This window comes from Haematobia irritans, chromosome 5 (assembly GCF_050003625.1).
Source record: "Haematobia irritans isolate KBUSLIRL chromosome 5, ASM5000362v1, whole genome shotgun sequence".
NCBI lineage: Eukaryota > Metazoa > Arthropoda > Insecta > Diptera > Muscidae > Haematobia > Haematobia irritans.
Genome location: NC_134401.1, coordinates 50,219,107 through 50,239,795, shown reverse-complemented (window position 1 = coordinate 50,239,795; position 20,689 = coordinate 50,219,107). Strand labels below are relative to the sequence as shown.

Sequence of the window (20,689 nt, the reverse complement as noted above, 5' to 3'; positions counted from 1 at the left end):
CTCCCATATATATCTTTCGCCCGATATAAACTTATATGGTCTAAGGAGCCAGAGTTTTACCCCCACTTGTTTGCAAGATTGCCCATGGAGTGCAAGTCATAAAGGGTGATACGGTCAAAATTTGGTCAATATAAACTTGACGTATTTCTTTCAATTTTGCATTTAAAAAACCTGAACACCCCTCATTTTTAAGGTGTGTGTGTGTAGAATGTTGCTCCTATTTTGATTTTGGAATTCACTCTTCAGTTGTCAAAATGCCGTCCAAGCAAGAAGAGCAGCGTATCAAAATATTGCTCGCGCATCGCGAAAATCCGAGCTACTCGCACGCAAAGCTGGCAAAATCGCTAAAAGTTTCCAAATCAACCGTTACAAATGTAATTAAAGTAATTGGGGAAAGTTTGTCGACAGCCAGGAAGTCTGGATTGGGGGGAAATCGAAAACCGGAAGCCGCTGAGACGACAAAGAGAGTTGCCGGTAGTTTCAAGCGAAACCCTAACCTCTCTCTCCGAGATGCCGCAAATAAGCTGGGTGTATCGTCCACAACCGCGCATCGAGCCCAAAAAAGGGCCGGACTATCGACTTACAAGAAGGTAGTGACTCCAAATCGCGATGATAAACAAACTACGACGGCCAAAGCGCGATCCCGGAGGCTGTACACGACGATGCTGACGAAGTTTGACTGCGTGGTAATGGACGACGAAACCTACGTCAAAGCCGACTACAAGCAGCTTCCGGGACAGGAGTTTTATACGGCAAAAGGATGGGGAAAGGTAGCAGATATTTTCAAGCACATAAAACTGTCAAAGTTCGCAAAGAAATATCTGGTTTGGCAAGCCATCTGTACCTGTGGCTTGAAAAGCAGCATTGTCATAGCTTCCGGGACTGTCAACCAAGAAATTTACGTGAAAGAGTGTTTGAATAAACGTCTGCTGCCTTTCCTGAAGAAACACGGTTGTTCCGTAGTGTTTTGGCCGGATTTGGCATCTTGCCATTACGGTAAAAAGGCCATGGAGTGGTACGCCGCCAACAACGTGCAGGTGGTTCCCAAGGACAAGAACCCTCCCAACACGCCAGAGCTCCGCCCAATTGAGAAATACTGGGCTATTGTCAAGCGGAACCTAAAGAAGAACAAAAAACTGCTAAGGACGAGCAGCAGTTCAAGGCAAACTGGCTTTCTGCGGCGAAGAAGGTGGACAAGGTGGCTGTACAAAATCTGATGGCAGGTGTCAAGCGTGAGGCCCGGCAATTCGGATTTGGAAAAGCGAAACCCTAACTGAATATTTTTCCTGAATTTTATACTAATTGAACTTGAAAAAGAAATTTAATTTGATTATTTAAATAATCGATTTCACCGATTTACACGCGTTTTCCCTTGACCAAATTTTAACCGTATCACCCTTTAGTATCGTCAAGTGTGCTAAATTAATGTCTTTTTCGAATTGGGTTAATATAGCCAAAATTGCCACTGCTAATGTAAAAATCAAAATCAAATTTTCGTATATGTAGTTCTAATACATATCTAACAACCGATAAATCATAAATGCACTTTTGCGAAATTGCATAATTAAAGTCATTGCCAAATTAAATTTTAAGCCATGAGATTTTTTAGAAGTCTAAAAATAAAATCTAAACCTTTATATATAGATCTCAAAAACTGGAAGGATTGGAGATGATATCGAAAATGTTGATCCACAAAGTGGTGTAGGGTATAAAATAGTCGGCTCTGCCCGACCTTAGACTACACAGAAAAAAATATCACAAAATATCAAAATATTTCCAATTAAAAAGTTAATTGAAGTTGAAAATTTTTTCAATTAATAAATTAATTGATACAATTAACTTTTTAATCATGATAGAAACATTAAGTTAATTAAGTCAATGATTGAAAATTTTAAAATTTTTAATTAAAAAATTAATTGATACAATTAACTTTTTAATCAAATTCGGAAGAAGTCAGTTAAAAAAGTGATGAACATTTTTTTAAATTTTTAATTAAAATTTTTTTTTTCAAACAATCAATTGTTAATCCATATAAAAATTCTAAGCCAATTCAAAATGTAATTGAAAGTAGTTACCTTTTTTAATTAATAAATTAATTGAGTTTTGCAATCAACAACAATTAAATTTTTAATTGAATCAATTAAAAAATTAATTGAAATTTGGTAATGAAATCAATTAATTTTTTAATCAAGAATTTTGTCTATGCCCAATTAAAACTCTGATTGATACTATCATTTTCGTGATTGAAGACATTTCAATTAAAAAATTAATTGGATCAATTAATTTCGTGATTGAATCAGAAAATTTTTTTTGTGTGTATATATGGAAGATATATCCAAATCCAAATCTGAACCGATTTCAACCAAATTTGGCACACTTGACTACACTACTAGTTGTACTCCTAGTGCAAAATTTCAACCAAATTGGGGTAAAACTCTGGCTTCTGGGACCGTATTAGTCCATATCGGGCGAAAGATATATATGGGAGCTATATTTAAATCTGAACCGATTTCTTAATTAATCAAAATCAATAGGGTTCTATTCTGAGCCAAAACACATACTTGTGCCAAATTTGAAGTCGATTGGACTAAAACTGCGACCTAGACTTTGATTACAAAATTGTGTTCACGGACAGACGGACGTGGCTATATCGACACCGGAGTCCACCCTGAGCATTTTTGCCAAAGACACCATGTGTATATCTCGTCTCCTTCTGGGTGTAGCAAACATATGCACTAACTTATAATACTCTGTTCCACAGTGTGGCTCAGGGTATAAAAAATATATATGAAGACTATTATATTTTTATCACGTCTTGCCAAATAATTGATGGAAACGATCCAAGGAATTGATTGCGGATTATTTTATATTTCTAAATTAAATAATTTAAAAAAGTAACCGTGAAAACAAGCTAGGTTTCAGCTTGAAAACTGAATATAGTACTCAGCTTTACGCTTGAATTGGATCCCGAATAACTTTATTTTTATGTGCAATAGATCAAAATGTTTTTGTAAGCTTATAAACAATAAAATTAACTTTCACCGTAGTAACTCCGTCAGATGTCAGATGTGTGGTTTAGAAATGATAGCATCCAGAAGTTGGTTGCAATACATATCACCCACACTGAATATGTTCAACCAATTCCACGGAGTGAAGGAATATTATCACCCCCCAAATATGATTCGAGAGCAAAATGTTATTTTTGGATGGAGACAATAGAACATTTTAGCGGCAAGAATGTTGTTTTTATTTTTTCAAGCGCAAAATGCTTGCGAAAATAAGATACAAAATTTCCGAGAGAATACAGTGGCTATGACAAACATGTTACATACTACCCCAATCGAAAAATAACATTTTGCTTTTGAATCATTTTTGAGGTGATCATATCCTTTTCGGGGAGTGTTGCAGTTAAAATGTTACAGTAGGAGCCGGTCATGGCCATCATCATGCACTGAAAAAAAAAATATTGACCTAATATGGGAGATTATGCAACTTAAATTTTAGGACTCGAAATTTACGCAATGTTAAGGACAAAATTCATTAAAATAATGACATTTTAATTAAAAGAAAGTTTATAATCCTTGCTTCAAAATTTTGTTTCATTAAATTTAGGACACAAATCTTCAAAATTTATGTCTCTCTCCTGAAGTTCTAGATCTTTGAAGTAAGCCAAATTTTCCTTAAAATAAAGAAAAACATTTTTAAATTAAAGAAATCGTCTTTAACTTAACTGTCATATTGTATTTTTTAATTTAAGATAAAAGCATTTCAAATATAGGCTAAAACTTATTTTAAGGATTTGCATCTTAGGTTTAAGGTTTTTTTTAGGATTAAGAAAACGGTTTTTACTTTGAAGTGCCTGGCATAAATTGGAAGTACCTGGCATAATTTGGATTTTGAAATTGGAATTGGAATTTACATAAATACCTTTATTAATATATCGCAAAAAGAGAATAAAAATTCGAGGAATGAGATCTGTATCCAATTTTAATTTTATTGATTCTAGATTTAAAGCCAGGGAGGTCCGTAAAAAATGTCTTTATTTTAAAGAAGCCGCATCTTTGGCTGGGAATCAATACCAAAAACCTTATGCGACGGAATGGAATTATGCGGCATCTCCCACTACTACCACCGTTTTTAATCTCATCGCAACCATGTGTGATTCAAAGTTGTTATGTACACACAAAAAAAAAATGTTCTGATTTAATCACGAAATTAATTGATCCAATTAATTTTTAATTGAAATGTCTTCAATCACAGAAATGATAGTATCAATTAAAAAAATTTATTGAAGGTCAATTAAAAAGTTAATTGATCCAATTAAAAAATTAATTGATACTATTATTTTTGTGATTGATTTTTGTTTCAATTAAAAAAATTGTTGAATCAATTAAATTTTTAATTGAACATTTTTTAAAACTCAATTAAAATTTTTATTGGAAACATTTTCGTGAAATTGTTTTGTGTGTATGCATATCATTAAGTGTATAGTCCAGTATCGATTCCAAAGCACTTATTGATGTGGTCTACATTGCCCAGGTTATGGCAAGACTACATGTCCATTGGAACTTCATATGGCTCTTTCTAACCATGTATGTCCTACTGACTACTCATGACTGATGATATCCAGAGATGGTCTGTATCAAACTTTTTTAGGTTTGCGACTGTCGCAAAGTTGTAAACGTCATAAACGTCACATACGCGTCGTAAATGTAAAAAAAGTAACAAAAGTCGCAAGCTGAAAATACTTTAGTCGCGTCGGCTAGGCAGCGAATTCGATGATATCCAAGACGATGGTAGGTGCGAAGAAGTTTCAATTCTTAGGAATGTTCACAATTTTCGGTTTTAGTCCCCACATTTCCCCTATTGCTTTTTGCACGAGTACAGGGTAACCGTGGATTTCCTCGTCCTTTCTTAGCTTTAAGTTCAGTCTCCTGTCCAATATAACTCCAAGGTATTTTACACACTCACTAACGGGAATTTCGATACCACCTAAGAAAATAGGGAAAACTTTCACAAATTTCTGCAGAAACTCACAGCAAATGCTGTCAAACTAAATTAAAAAATGTTCAGGATTTCTTCTATTCAAAATTTGGTTCTACAGTAGGTTTACGACTTTTGCGACATACGTATTATACCGTCGCAAACGTATGTCGCAAAAGTCACAGTTTGTGACAGGCCAACCCTGATGATATCATGATATCACAATAAAATTAATGTAAATTCTCCGTTTAAAAAATAACTTTAATTAGTTTTTTTTTTCAAATACTTTGGCAGCAGTATCATAATCCATCTCTCTGATATAATCTGATATCAGCCTATCACTTCTAGGTTACACATCTAACATACACACTCTCTTCGCTTCCTCGCTACTGGAAACCAATTATTTATCAAAATATTTGATTTATGCATCTTTAATTGCTTTTATGTCCTCATTTTCCAATCAAACGAATATCGATTTAATTTGCAAAATTTATTCTATATCATTAAAATTGTTTATTTTAACGTCAATTTTCAAAATGATTGAATGCAATTATTGCCATTATTTGATGCTTCCAAAAGCCAAAGTCAAGAGAAGCAAAGTAAATACTACCACGTGTACATTTAACATACACACACCCACATACACGCGCGGGCACATTTACATAGCCACCCCCCGTCTACAAGGACATTTGCTGCTGCACAAAATTACGATTTGAATTTGAATTCAAATTCGTAGTTGATAACGAATTCCAATGATTGATGATGATGATGGTGATGATCTTGGGGTGACTGGCAGTGTGGTAATTGTACAAAATGCTTCCAATAGTTTAAGAGAAATTGCTTGAAATCATTGACCCGTAAATAGACAATGCACACAGTGATGCATAGATTTCGATATTTCACATCAACAATTGGTACACAGAGAATACAGATTGGTTGTGACAATCGAATTTATTGCCAACCTCCTTTTGGCAGTTGTAGCAACTATTAGTTGGCAGTTGTGTCACCCGACTGATTCGGTCGACACAACTAATATCTCATATGTTATTGGTTGGGTCTGCCAACGACATCGGTTGTAGCTACCTTCTTCATTCGGTTGTGCTGCCCAACCTTAATAATACTCATAGCCAAATTAAAAACCAATTCCTTCCCAAATAAATATTATATTTTATTTTAATTATATATATTTGTATAATGGTGCATATAAATCTAAATACAATGTATTTGATATCAAATGATGCAAATTGCACTTTATGATTTTTTTACTACAAATAAAATAAAAATTTATTAATAAATTGATTCTTATATATATTCATATAAAAAACAACTAAATACGACAGAAAAGTCGGCCGGCCCGAATATCACGTAACATATGACATGCACCTATTTAGCTGATTTGGACGTAAAATGGTGAAAATCGTTACTATTGGGACTGTAGTAGATTATAAACATTTACGGACCACCCCACTTGTGGACATATCATGTTGATTCTTACTATAATCTTAACGTAGAAAGGTCGGTTCAAATGGTTCAGAAGTAAATTTGAAATACATTTATCAGAGTATAGAAACTTTTGTATAAATATGTATATGAACGTCAATAAGTAGTCCAAAATACCTCAAAACATTTTTTCGACTTCGCCAGATATCGCGAAAGTTCATATTTCCTTCGGCATGGATTTCTGTTATAAACATCTCTGGTCAGTATTTTAATAAATCAAAAGAAACCGATATTGATTCACTGGTTAAATCATGGACTGGACGATGCTAGGGATAAATACCTGTTGAAATGTAGCAACGCATCCGTTTTATCATGCAAAGGAATTTAAAAATTAAACATATAGTATTAGAAATTGGGGTGTATCCCAATCCGGTTTGGAGCATATAATGTAATCTGGACCTACCTGGTGTCCAACTTTTAAGGTTGTTTTTGTAGAATCATGGAGGTACATTTTACACAGCTTCTGTTTCAATTTGTGATGTTATTCTGACATATAATATAACCTGGCTTCAGTGAGTCCATTGAGGAAGTGTATTTATCATCCTATCTGTTACATACCGAATTCTCCAGATAATTTGGTGCATGCTTAGATGATTAAAGAATTACCGCAGCTGAAAATTCTGCCTTTTTAATTTGAAGTCAAAAAAATAAGTCTCCTTTAGATATGAAATTAATATTTTAATAGAAGTGACATTTGTAAAATAATTCAAATGTCATTCGGCTGTGAAAACCGTCCGTAAGTGGTGATAACTAAGTGAGAGTTACGACAATTAATTACGGCAGGTCGTGTCACCCGAATTCAAGCATAATTTTTCAAAGTAGAGATATTTAGTTCCTACAACTGTCTGTCGTCTATCACAAAGGTGAATTCATTGAAATAGTAGAAACATTATAGTAACGACCAACGTATGATTGCAAATATTGTACATAGATTGGGGTAATTGATATTTAATTTTAAATGTAGAATTTTCATTACTTCAACCGATTTCCAACCAACCTCTTCTCTGTGTGTAGATTATTTCCAACAAAAACACAGAGAGAAACAGTGTTTCAATAAAGATATTTCAAGAATTTCTAAATTTGTTCATGGCATGCATTAAGGATTTACATGGTATGTATTATTAACCGCCATTTTCATGAGGCTCCGTTAGTGCTACGTTAGCTAACGAACTTTTAAACTGCGCTATAGACCTGCCTATCCTGCCATCCTGCCTATATTCCATTTATTTTTTAACCCTTAACTGCACACCGTATCTTTTAAGATACATCCAGAAAAAAAAAATCCTACGTCTTAAAATTTTGACTAAATTCTATGAAATCAAGTTTGATGCTTTTAAAACATCATAAGGCTACTTTTAAAAATATTTGTTTATATTTATAATATATTTATATTTATTTTCCAAAAAGCTTGTATTACATCTGAGTAATCTGCAATCAAAACTGAAAATAAAATTTTGACAAACCATTAAAAAAAAAACTACAAATTGCAAGTTAAATAATATTGAAGTATACACCTTCACACAACTTTAATTTAATTTACTTGCTTCTATGTAATAAAAATTTAAAACAGTAAGCCTTGAATTCACAATATATTTATATTGTCAAAAATAAATACGAATCTTAGAGAATTTTTGTATAAGACAGACGTGTTAATATTTTGCTCTACAAATTGTTGACCCCAGACCTTTTACCCACGCGTTTTTTATCTCGAATTTTTGGAATAGAACTCTACAATATTTACCAGAGATGAAAGTAATATTGGTAAAAAAAAAACTGTGTAGTGTAAAAATATTTCTATTCTGTATTATATACTAAAATCAAATTGTTTATTTGTAAATAAAAACTTAATGCGCGCTGCATTTTTTTTTCTTTAAAAAAAAAAAAAAAAAACATTCGTTTTTTTATGTGCACATAAAAAAATTTCACGAAAATTTTTCCAATTAAAATTTTAATTGAGTTTTAAAAACTATTCAATTAAAAATTTAATTGATTCAACAAATTTTCAATTGAAACAAAAATCAATCACAATAATAATAGTATCAATTAATTTTTTAATTGGACCAATTAACTTTTTAATTGACCTTCAATTAATTTTTTAATTGATTCTATAATTTCTGTGATTGAAGACATTTCAATTAAAAATTAATTGGGTCAATTAATTTCGTGATTGAATCAGAAAAAAATTTTTTTGTGCGTGGTATTCCGATGTTATTTTTTTATTATTTTGCATATTATATATATTTTTTCGGAGGAACGGTGATCTTGTGCATTTAGGGTTAAATGGAATATAATTCCAGCAGTGATTTGGAGCAACAACTAAGGAAAAACTAAATTCGGGTGGGGCTGACCATACACTGGAAAAAAAAGCATGCCCGGTTCCAAACATTTTGTCTCTTACTATTAAGTTTGGTACTGATTCCGAGCCAAAGAAGCGGGGAATTGAACTACACACAAAAAATTTTTTTCTGATTCAATCACCAAATTAATTGATTCAATTAATTTTTTAATTGAAATGTCTTCAATCACGAAAATGATAGTATCAATCACAGTTTTAATTGGGCATAGAACAAATTATTGATTAAAAAATTAATTGATTTTTTCAGCAAATTTCAATTAATTTTTTAATTGATTCAATTAAAAATTTAATTGATGTTGATTGCAAAACTCAATTAATTTATTAATTAAAAAAGGTAAATATTTTTAATTCCTCTCTGAATTGGCTTAGAGTTTTTATTTGGATTAACAAATGATTGTTTGAAATACATTTTTAATTAAAAATTTAAAAAAATCAGCACTTTTTTTAACTGAATTAGTCTTCCGAATTTGATTAAAAAGTTAATTGTATCAATTAATTTTTTAATTAAAAATTTTAAAATTTTCAATCATTGACTTAATTAACTTAATGTTTCTATCATGATTAAAAAGTTAATTGTATCAATTAATTTATTAATTGAAAAAAGTTTCAACTTCAATTAACATTTTAATTGGAAATATTTTGGTGATATTTTTATCTGTGTAAGGATACCTTTAAAACAAAATTATCCTTCAAATTTAAGTTTTACTTACTTGAAACAAATTTAGGTAACAAATTTTAACTAATTCATTTTCCACCTTTTTCATCATTTGCTATCGAAGTCCTTGTGTTAACGACAACTCAAATTTTTAAATTCAGACACTACTTCATATAGATATTATGCTATGTTTCCCCGAGGAGGAGCACATTGCTAGTAAAAAATGGAAAATATTTAAATCTAAAGTGAATTTATGATTTATCTGTCGATGGATATGTAATAGAGGAATAGAAAAATTTAAGTCATTTACAAGTTCTCAACTTAGCAGCGACGATTTTACAATAAAAATCTTTGGCCATATTTGCTCAAATCGGGAGAACATATGGATCCTTTGTCTAAATCTAAGCCGTTTTTGACCAAACTTGGCACACATTGCCAAAATGTTAATTGTAATCTGTGCAAAATGTTCGAAGTGAAGAAAAATGAGGTAAAATTTTGGCCTATGGTAAGCTACATCTAATTTTATTTCTATAGAAAATTTTGTCAAAATTTTATTTCTATCATTATTGTTGTTTTTAAGCTACACTTGTAGTCTAGTCAATGCATGGTTTTAAGCTGAGATCAAAAACAACAATAATGATTGAAGAGAAACAAACAATAACAAACAAACCAAAATTTTATTTCTATAGAAACTATCGCCACAATTTTATCTGCATAGAAAATTTTTGCAAAATTTCAAAATTTTATTTCTATAGAAAATTTTTGCAAAATTTTATTTCTACACTGAAAAAAATATTTACGTGATATTAAAGATTAAGCAACCTTAATTGCAAAATATACAAAATATTAAGTACAAATTTCTTTAAAATAATGAAATTTTAATTAAAATAAAGTTTATAATCTTTGCTTCAAAAACTTGTTTCATTAAAATTAGGACACACATTTTGTAAATTTGCGTCCCTCCGTTAAAGTCTTATGTCTTTGCACTAAGGCTAATTTTCCTTAAAGTAAAGAAACACTTTTTTGATTTGAAGAAATTGTCCTTAAATTAACTGAACTATTGTGTCTTTAGAATTAAGACAAAAACGCTTCAAATATAGGCTAAGATTTATTTTGAGGATGTAGCGTCTTTGGTTTAAAGTTTTTTTTTTTTGGAATTAAGAAAACATTTTTTACTTTGAAGTATCCGTCATAATTTGGATTTTTAAACTGGCATTTGTTTGGACGTGAGTACCTTCATTAATAAGCCGCGAAAAGAGAATGAAAATTTGATAAATGAGATCTGTATCCTAATTTTAATTTTATTGATCCTAGATTGAAAGCCAGATAGGTCGCTAAAAATTTCTTTATTTTAAAGAAGCCGCATCTTTGGCTCGGAATCAATACCAAAATCCTTAAGGGAAGGTCAAAATTTTTGGATCTAAGTAAATTTTTTTTTGAGTGTAAAAATGCGCTTTTTGCAACCCAGTCCCAATTTTCCATGTAGGTGAATGTGTGTGTGCGTGTCCACATATGGGTTTGTGTTTGTATTGATATATTTACAAACAGCTGTCAAATCCTCATATCTACACTGAAAAAAAGATTGCCGTGAGGCCTAAGATTGATTACATGTCTTTAAAATAGGAATGCAAATTTTGTTTAGCATTTCTCTAATATAAAGTTTTTTTCATTGTCCAAAAGTCGATAAACTTTTCAATGAAGTCGTATTGTCCTTATAATTAAGTGATTTCACTTAAATATGGGTATCATAACATGAAAGAAAATATATTTGGGCTACGGTCGACTTGAATTTAATAATTCAGAAAAAAATCTTTTAATTTAATGAAATTGTCCTTTAATTTGTGGTCTTTTTGCAGCTTGACTAGAAAGCAAAAAATCGTTCAAAACTATGACATGGTTTTTAACACATTATTTTAAAGACGTTTTTACTTGAAACATAGCATAATTTCTACTGGAAGTCGAGTATTAATTTGGAAAATAAAGTTATCGTTAACTTGTTTTTAAAGAACTTTGATAACATATGAAGAAACAAAGCTGAAAAAGCGAAATATTAAAATTTGCTTCCTAGAAGCAAGTCAACAAAACCCAAATTTAAAAGAGAATTATGGCTTAAAAGTATCGTTACTTGTATTTTCCGCTTCTTTGGCTCGGAATCAATACCAAAATTTTTAAAGTAAAGACAAAATCTTTGGAACCGGGCATGCTTTTTTCAGTGGACGAAATCTCCTTATTTTGCCAATCCGAACATTTTAGATTTGTAAAGAAATGTTGGTACTAAATAGCGAGATTTCATGTCTATTGCGAACGTAGTATTAAGAATCAACTTTTCCAAAAATTTCGACGTTTGATATAAAATCATCGTAGCCATCTTGGGAGAATGTTTCAGAAGCTCCAACATATTTAGGAATTTCAAAGTCTGCAGACAATTACGATATTTACAACAAGTATATACGGTATATTTCTATAGAAAATTTTGACAAAATTTTCTATAGAAATAAAATTTTGACAAAAATTTCTATAGAAATAAAATTTTGACAAAATTTTCTATAGAAATAAAATTTTGACAAAATTTTGACATTTTGGCAATGTTTTCCATCAAAATAAAAATTTGGTAGATTATTTTTGGCTCGAGTGGCAACCATGTATATGAACCGATATGGACAAATTTTTGTGTGATTGGGGATCGGCTATATATAACTATAGACCGATATGGACCAATTTTGGCATGGATATTAGCGGCCTTATACTAACACCACGTTGCAAATTTCAACCGGATCGGATGAATTTTGCTCCTCCAAGAGGCTCCGGAGATCAAATCTGGGGAACGGTTTATATGGGGCTATATATAATTATGGACCGATATCGACCAATTCTTGCGCGTTTGTTAGAGACCACATTCTAACACCATGTTCCAAATTTCAACCGTATGGGATGAATTTTGCTCCTCCAAAACTCTCCGGAGGACAAATCTGGGAATCGATTTATATGGGGGCTATATATAATTATGGACCGATATGGACAAATTGTTGCATGGTCATTAGATAACATTTACCAACACCATGTACCAAATTTCAGCCGGATCGGATGAAACTTTCGTTTCTAAGAGGCTCCGCAAGCCAAATCGGGGGATCGGTTTATATTTTTGCATGGTCATTAGAGAACATATACCAATACCATGCACCAAATTTCAGCCGAATCGGATGAAATTTGCTTCTCTTAGAGGCTCCACAACCCAAATTGGGGGATCGGTTTATATGGGCGCTATATATAATTATGGACCGATGTGGACCAATTTTTGCATGGTTGTTAGAGACCATATACTTACACCATGTACCAAATTTCAGCCGGATCAGATGAAATTTAGTTCTCTTATAGGCTCCGCAAGCCAAATCGGGGGATCGGTTTATATGGGGTCTATATGTAATTATGGACCGATATGGACCAATTTTTGCATGGTTGTTAGAGACCATATACTAACACCATGTACCAAATTTCAGCCGGATTGGATGAAATTTGATTCTCTTAGAGCAATCACAAGCCAAATTTGGGGGTCCGTTTATATGGGGGCTATACGTAAAAGTGGACCGATATGGACGAATTTTTGCATGGTTGTTAGAGACCATATACTAACACTATGTACCAAATTTCAGCCGGATCGGATAAAATTTGCTTCTCTTAGAGTAATCGCAAGCCAAATTTGGGGGTCCGTTTATATGGGGGCTATACGTAAAAGTGGACCGATATGGCCCATTTGCAATACCCTACATCAATACCGACAATACGACCTACATGAATAACAACTACTTGTGCCAAGTTTCAAGTCGATAGCTTGTTTCGTTCGGAAGTTAGCGTGATTTCAACAGACGGACGGACGGACGAACATGCTCAGATCGACTCAGAATTTCACCACGACCCAGAATATATATACTTTATGGGGTCTTAGAGCAATATTTCGGAATGACAAAGTTAATATACCCCTATCCTATGGTGGAGGCTATAAAAAGACATACCGAGTGATAAACTATATGGGCAACTATTTTCGAAAAACGTGACTGTTTTTGCTTGTCGCGACGTATGTACGGCGCAATGTCCAGGATTTCAGCAACCATAATCTGGCTAGGATTGCCAGTTGGGATAAGAAATTGTTAGGGTGGGGGAAGAGTACTACTCAATGTCCGATTTCCGCTAGATATATATCCTCTCTCAACTGGACTACGGGATAATACTGAACCCAATTTTTCTTTTCTACCTATAATATTTCCCTAACTGTATTGCTTTTGTGCCCAATTTCTCCCGAATGGTAACACAAATTGTTTCACCATCAGATTAGAGACAAAAGCCCCTCCCATGTTAGAGCCAAATATTTGCTTTGGTGTATCCCTAGACAAACCCCAGCTCATATGCTCCCATCTTGGGAGAAAGTTTCAGAGACTCCAACATGCAGACAAAAACGACATAGCGTTTATGCAAATTTACCAAAAGAAATACAGAGTGATAAAATATGGGCAAATATTTTCGAAAAACGTGGCTGTTTTTGCTTGTCCCGACATATCCCGGAATGTACGGCGCAATGTACCGGATTTCAGCAACCATAATCTGACTAGGGTTGCCAGTTGGGATAAGAAATTGTTAGGGTGGGGGAAGAGTACTACTCAATGTCCGATTTCCGATAGATATTATATATCCTCTCTCAACTGGGCTACGGGATAATACTGAACGCAACTTTTCTTTTCTACCTATAATATTTCCCTAACTGTATTGCTTTTGTGTCCAATTTCTCGCGAATGTCAAATTGTTTCACCATCAGATTAGAGACAAAAGCCACTCCCATGTTAGAGCCAAATATTTGCTTTGGCGTATCCCTGGATAAATCCCAGCTCATATTCTCAATTTAATCTATATATAAATTATTTACCATCACATCTCTGCACTTTAGTAAAACGCTTTTGTTTCGCATCTTCTTTATTTCTTTCAGGCAAAGCGAATACAGAGCAATGAATTGGCCGCCATAAAAGTAATCAAATTAGAGCCTACCGATGACATACAAATCATCCAACAGGAGATCATAATGATGCGTGACTGCCGTCATCCGAATATCATTGCGTATTATGGTTCATATCTGCGTCGTGACAAATTGTGGATCTGCATGGAATACTGTGGCGGTGGTAGTCTGCAGGACATCTATCAGGTGACAGGACCATTGAGTGAACAACAAATTGCCTATATGTCCCGCGAAACATTAAAAGGACTTGAATACCTGCATTCCATGGGCAAAATGCATCGTGATATTAAAGGAGCCAACATTCTGCTGACCGAATATGGTGATGTGAAATTGGCGGATTTTGGTGTTTCAGCTCAAATAACAGCGACAATTAACAAACGGAAAAGTTTTATCGGTAAGTACTAAAGTATGTGTGTGTGTGTGTATTGTAACTCCACCTCCCCCTTATAGTTTAAGTACTAAGTGAGATAAAACTCTCTATGGATGTGATGACATTCGGCAGAGATGTCATTGTAATTAAGGCAGACGAATGGGTAGGCTGCTTATTCAATTAAAAACTTGAATATAAAAGGAAAGTTCAACACACAATAGCTAACGACATATATGTACGTTGAGGGTTGAAGAAGGGGGAGTACAAATAAACTTGAAACTCAAAGGAGTGCGTGGGTGAAGGGAGGGGGGAAATTTCTTAATTGTTGGCAAGGAGTATGCATGCACATTTGATGCCAATTTGTGGAAATCTTAATCTGACAAAGAAGATTTTGAGCATACCTTAATTAAATAACTCCATGTTAATGAATCTCAAAATCGTTTGCTTAAAATGAAGTTTAAATAACTTAAAATGTATATGCTACAAAACTCATCCTTTAGAGTATCATTCGAATAGCAAAACAACTGCGATTCGATTAACTCTGATGTTTCAGAGATCAATAGTTAATTTTTTGGACATTCCTTCTCCCCTTGTGTAATTATGAGACAAGGACAAGGCTAGGTTAGGTTAAAGTGGCAGCCCGATTTAGTTTCGGGCTCACTTAGTCCATTGGGATACCACATTAACTGAAAGTACCTATTACATTTGGGTACTTCTAGTTTTAACCGCTGAACCTTCTCGATTATTTTCTTTTGTGGAACCAACCAGATTATTGCAAAAACATAAGCAGACTGCTTAACAGGTTGGCTGATAAGTCCCCGGTCTAACAAAGAAAAACACATTTTTTTTTGTCAAAATTCGTTTTTATTATTCAACATAGTCCCCTTCAAGAGCGATACAACGAGTATAACGACCTTCCAATTTTTTTATACCATTTTGGTAGTACTCCTTTGGTTTTGCCTCAAAATAGGTCTCAGTTTCGGCGATCACCTGTTCATTGCAGCCAAATTTTTTCCCTGCGAGCATCCTTTTGAGGTCTGAGAACAAGAAAAAGTCGCTGGGGCCAGATCTGGAGAATACGGTGGGTGGGGAAGCAATTCGAATCCCAATTCATGAATTTTTGTCATCGTTCTCAATGACTTGTGGCACGGTGCGTTGTCTTGGTGGAACAACACTTTTTTCTTCTTCCTATGGGGCCGTTTTGCCGCGATTTCGACCTTCAAACGCTCCAATAACGCCATATAATAGTCACTGTTGATGGTTTTTCCCTTCTCAAGATAATCGATAAAAAATAATCCATGCGCATCCCAAAAAACAGAGGCCATTACTTTGCCAGCGGACTTTTGAGTCTTTCCACGCTTCGGAGACGGTTCACCGGTCGCTGTCCACTCAGCCGACTGTCGATTGGACTCAGGAGTGTAGTGATGGAGCCATGTTTCACCCATTGTCACATATCGACGGAAAAACTCGGGTGTATTACGAGTTAACAGCTGCAAACACCGCTCAGAATCATCAACACGTTGTTGTTTTTGGTCAAATGTGAGCTCGCGCGGCACCCATTTTGCACAGAGCTTCCGCATATCCAAATATTGATGAATGATATGACCAATACGTTCCTTTGATATCTTTAAGGCCTCTGCTATCTCGATCAACTTCATTTTACAGTCATTCAACATCATTTTGTGGATTTTTTTGACGTTTTCGTCGGTAACCACCTCTTTCGGGCGTCCATTGCGTTCACCGTCCTCCGTGCTCATTTTACCACGCTTGAATTTTGCATACCAATCAATTATTGTTGATTTCTCTGAGGCAGAGTCCGGAAGTTCTTTTAATTCAATTTTTAACTAGTTTTTTATACCCACCACCAATGGTGATGGGGGTATAATAAGTTTGTCATTCCGTGTGTAACACATCGAAATATCGATTTCCGACTATATAAAGTATATATATTCTTGATCAGGGAGAATTTCTAAGACCATATAAGCATGTCCGTTTGTCCGTCTGTCTGTCTGTTGTAATCACGCTACAACCTTCAATAATGGCGCTATCGTCCTGAAATTTGGCACATATTCGTTTTTTGTTTGCAGGCAGGTCAAGTTCGAAGATGGGCTATACCGGTCCAAGTTTTGATATAGTCTCCGTCTAAACCGATTTCCCGATTTGGTGTCTTGGCCTGAAATTGAAAATCTAGAGGTATTTGAGGACCATAAAAAGGTGTGCCGAAAAAGGTGCCCATCGGTCCATGTTTTGGTGTAGCCCCCATATAGACCCATCTTCCGATTTTGCTTCTTGTGCTTCTAGAGACTGTATTTAATATCCGATTTGCCAGAAATTGGAAATCTAGAGATATTTTAGGACCATAAAGAGGTGTGTCGAAAATGGACCGCATAGGTCCATGTTTTGGTATAATTGCCATATATACCGATCTCCAGATTTTTATTTTTGGGCTTCTATAAACTGTATTTATTACCCGATTTGCCTGAAATTGAAAATCTAGAGGTATTTTGGGACCCCAAATATGTGTGCCGAAATTGAAGTGTATCGGTCCATTTTTGGGTATAACCCCTATATATAGACCGATCTCTCGATTTTACTTCTTGGGCGTCTAGAGACTATATTTTATAGACGATTTGCTTGAAATTTTAAATCTAGAGGTATTTTAAGATCAAAAATAGGTGTGTCGCAAATGGTGCCTATTGGTCCATATTTTGGTGTAGCCCCATATAGACCGATCTCCCGACTTTATTTCTTGGGCTTCTAGAATCCGTAGTTTTTATTCAATTTGCCGGAAATTAGAAATATAGACGTATCTTTAGACCATTTGTGTCGAAAATGGTCCGCGTAGGTCCATGTTTTGGTATAGGCCCTATATAGACTGATCTACCGATTTTACTTCTTAGGCTTCTAGAATTCGTAGTTTTCATCCAATTAGTTTGAAAGTTGGATTCTAGAGGTATTTGAGGAACATTAAGAGGTGTTGAGTATTGGTCCATGTTTTGGTATAGCCCCCATATAGACCTAACTCCCGAATTTATTTCTAGGACTTCTGGAATCCGGCTGACCACAAGTAGGTCAGCCGAATATTGTGTATGTCGACCCATGTTTTAGTATAGCCTGCTCATAGACCGATCTCCAGATTTAACTCTTCGGGCTCCTAGAAACCGTAGCTTTTATCCGATTTGCACAAAAATATAAATATACTGGAATTTTAGACCCTCAAAAATATGTATCGCATTTATTTTTACCGGGCCATTTGGCAAGGCATCGATATAGACCGATTAGACTTCTTGAGGGTACACCCAAAGAAAAAATATTTTCCTCCGGAATGAAATTTTATACAAACGAAATTCCCTGTCCGTATAAAGTATTTTCGTTTAGAGCAAACTAATCCGAATTTTGGATAAGCGACTCAACGATTATCTCTAAAATTTGTGTCAAAAGAAAACTTTACTTGTCTAAAATTTTGTTCCTCAGAAAAGAAAGCACTTCTTTCAGGGTATAGCAGGCACACTGATCATGAAAATTGCTTGATACTGAAAGTAAAATTTCCAGATTTTACTATTGTATTCACTTAAGTAATGGCGGAAAAAATTACAGATTTAAGATTTCATATCAAGGCGTTCTTTCATCATATACACGATATGTTTACGATTTCTCTAAAACTCAAACAAAATTGGTTCTCATAAATCTAGAATCTGATCTGGTCTTTATAGGTAGAATCTTTAAATTTTTTTCTTCGGGAAGCATACTGGTAGAACTGATTTGCTTGGGAGAAGATTTGTCATCATATATTATCAAGTAACCCGCTACCTCGAAGAGTTTTCATAGTAAACTATTATATTTGATTCATGGTGGTGGGTATTTAAGATTCGGCCCGGCCGAACTTACTGCTGTACACGAAAAAAAATAATTCTTTCCTCTCAAACGAAATTTTAGACAAACAAAGTTCGTTTCTAATTTGCTTTTCGCTGTGAGGAAGTTTATTTGGAAGACAAGTATATACTGTTTGTGATAAACGTTTACTCTTTTCCAGGATGTAAAAACAATTTCATAAAGACTAACTCAAAAAACAATCTTTTCTGGCTAATTGCATTTTCCCTCACATCTTTCTCACTTCCACGAGGTTTTTTAGTTCTTAGCGCCTTTTTCTGTAATACAAACAATGTAGAAGAAATTATACGATTTTATAATTTTTTAAAATTTTACCTTTCGCCTGGACGGAGAATCGAACCGCGGACCATGCAATTTGTAAGCCAGCACACTATCCACTGAGCTACGTAGCTGTTATTGTCATCAATAGCTAACTATCCATATAAGTTATATTAATATAGCATAGCTTGCGGCGCCCACGATCCGATTAAACAAACTTTATTTAACAGAAACAAACATTTAGTTGGGTACCGTGGAGCAGTGGTTGCTACGTCCGCCTTGCATGCCAAGGGCCGTGGGTTCGAGCCCTGCTTCGACCGAACTCCAAAAAGTTTTTTTTTACATATATTCTAGATATGTTCGAAAGATTCCGAAAAGATGTTCAACATTACATACTACTATATTATGTTTTTACTACTCTAAAATATGGCTTATTAAAGACTTAAAGTCAGAAAAGAACAGTGCTTGACATAAACGAAATGGGCTGTGTTGTTAATTCAAAAATATTTTTTTTTTTATTGAAAAAATAAAAATTTTGTAACAAACGATTTTTTTTGGTGATAAAAGTTTTGTTTCAAATAGGTTAAAAACAGAGTAAGAATTAATAAAATGGTACACGGATGAAAAAGACTGTTTTTCATATGTTTGGCTATAAACATTATATGTTTTGGAACACAAATTTTTAAACACAATATTTTTGAGTGCAAGCATATAATGTTCATAAACTAGCATAACATGTTTAGGACATATATGTTAATATGTTAGAACATATTATGTTTGGGACATAAAATGTTTTTAAATATAATATGCTTGGATGCAAACATATATTAATTTAGAAATAGCCTATAAACATATATGTGTTTAGTAGCTTGGATCGCTATTTAACAGGGAGCGATATTGAATTAAGTTGGTGGTTGTTGCTTGTTATTACAAAATTAAAATTTTATTTTTCCTTGGGCAATTGATCAGCTACTTCTTTGATCCTTACAAACTGTGTGGTCCGCTGTTCGAATTCCTGTCCGGCAAAAGGTAAAATTAAAATAAAAAAAAATCATACAATTGAATAATTTCTTCTACAATGTTTGTATTACAGAAAAAGGTGCTAAGAACTAAAAAATCTCGTGGAAGTGAGAAAGATGTGGGGGAATATACAATTGGGCAGAAACAAAATTTTGAGCATTCAGGTCGAAAACCTATGTTGTTAGCACCTATATTACCTGTTTATTTTCATAATTCATTATGATTGTAAATATATAAATAAATAAATAAAATTTTGAGCACAATATTGTTTGGGAGAATTTTTTTTTAAGCATATAATATTTTTGGGTGCAAAATGCTTCCAAACATATTATATGTTCACATAATAACATATTGTTTTTTGGAAGACAACATTATTGAATTTAGATGCAAAAATACCAAATGTTTGAAAATTTACTACCCAAACATATATTGTTTAGACCAATATGCTTTCAAACATATTATAAATTGGAAGAGATCAAACATATAAATGTTTGGGCAATAGCCAAAAATGTATATGCTTGAAGCAAAATATGTTTGGGAGTATATGTTACAGAAGCGATTTTTTGTGAGCGTGTACAAATTATTTAAATTTTTTTCGAAAGAAATGCTAAATACGTTCTAGAAAAATTGCGTTACAGAAAAGCGTTAGAATGC

The 20,689-nt window shown here is 33.7% G+C and overlaps 1 protein-coding gene across 14 annotated transcripts in view; it reads left to right on the top strand.

Annotated features, from left to right (window-relative positions):
• hppy (MAP4K3-like protein hppy) overlaps positions 1–20,689 on the top strand; it is a 654,429-nt gene that overhangs the window by 435,190 nt on the left and 198,550 nt on the right. For all 14 annotated transcript variants that reach the window (XM_075313445.1, XM_075313442.1, XM_075313444.1 and 11 more), the window contains exon 3: positions 14,470–14,890. In XM_075313445.1, the coding sequence (XP_075169560.1) occupies positions 14,470–14,890 (421 nt within the window). The remainder of the gene's footprint in view (positions 1–14,469; positions 14,891–20,689) is intronic.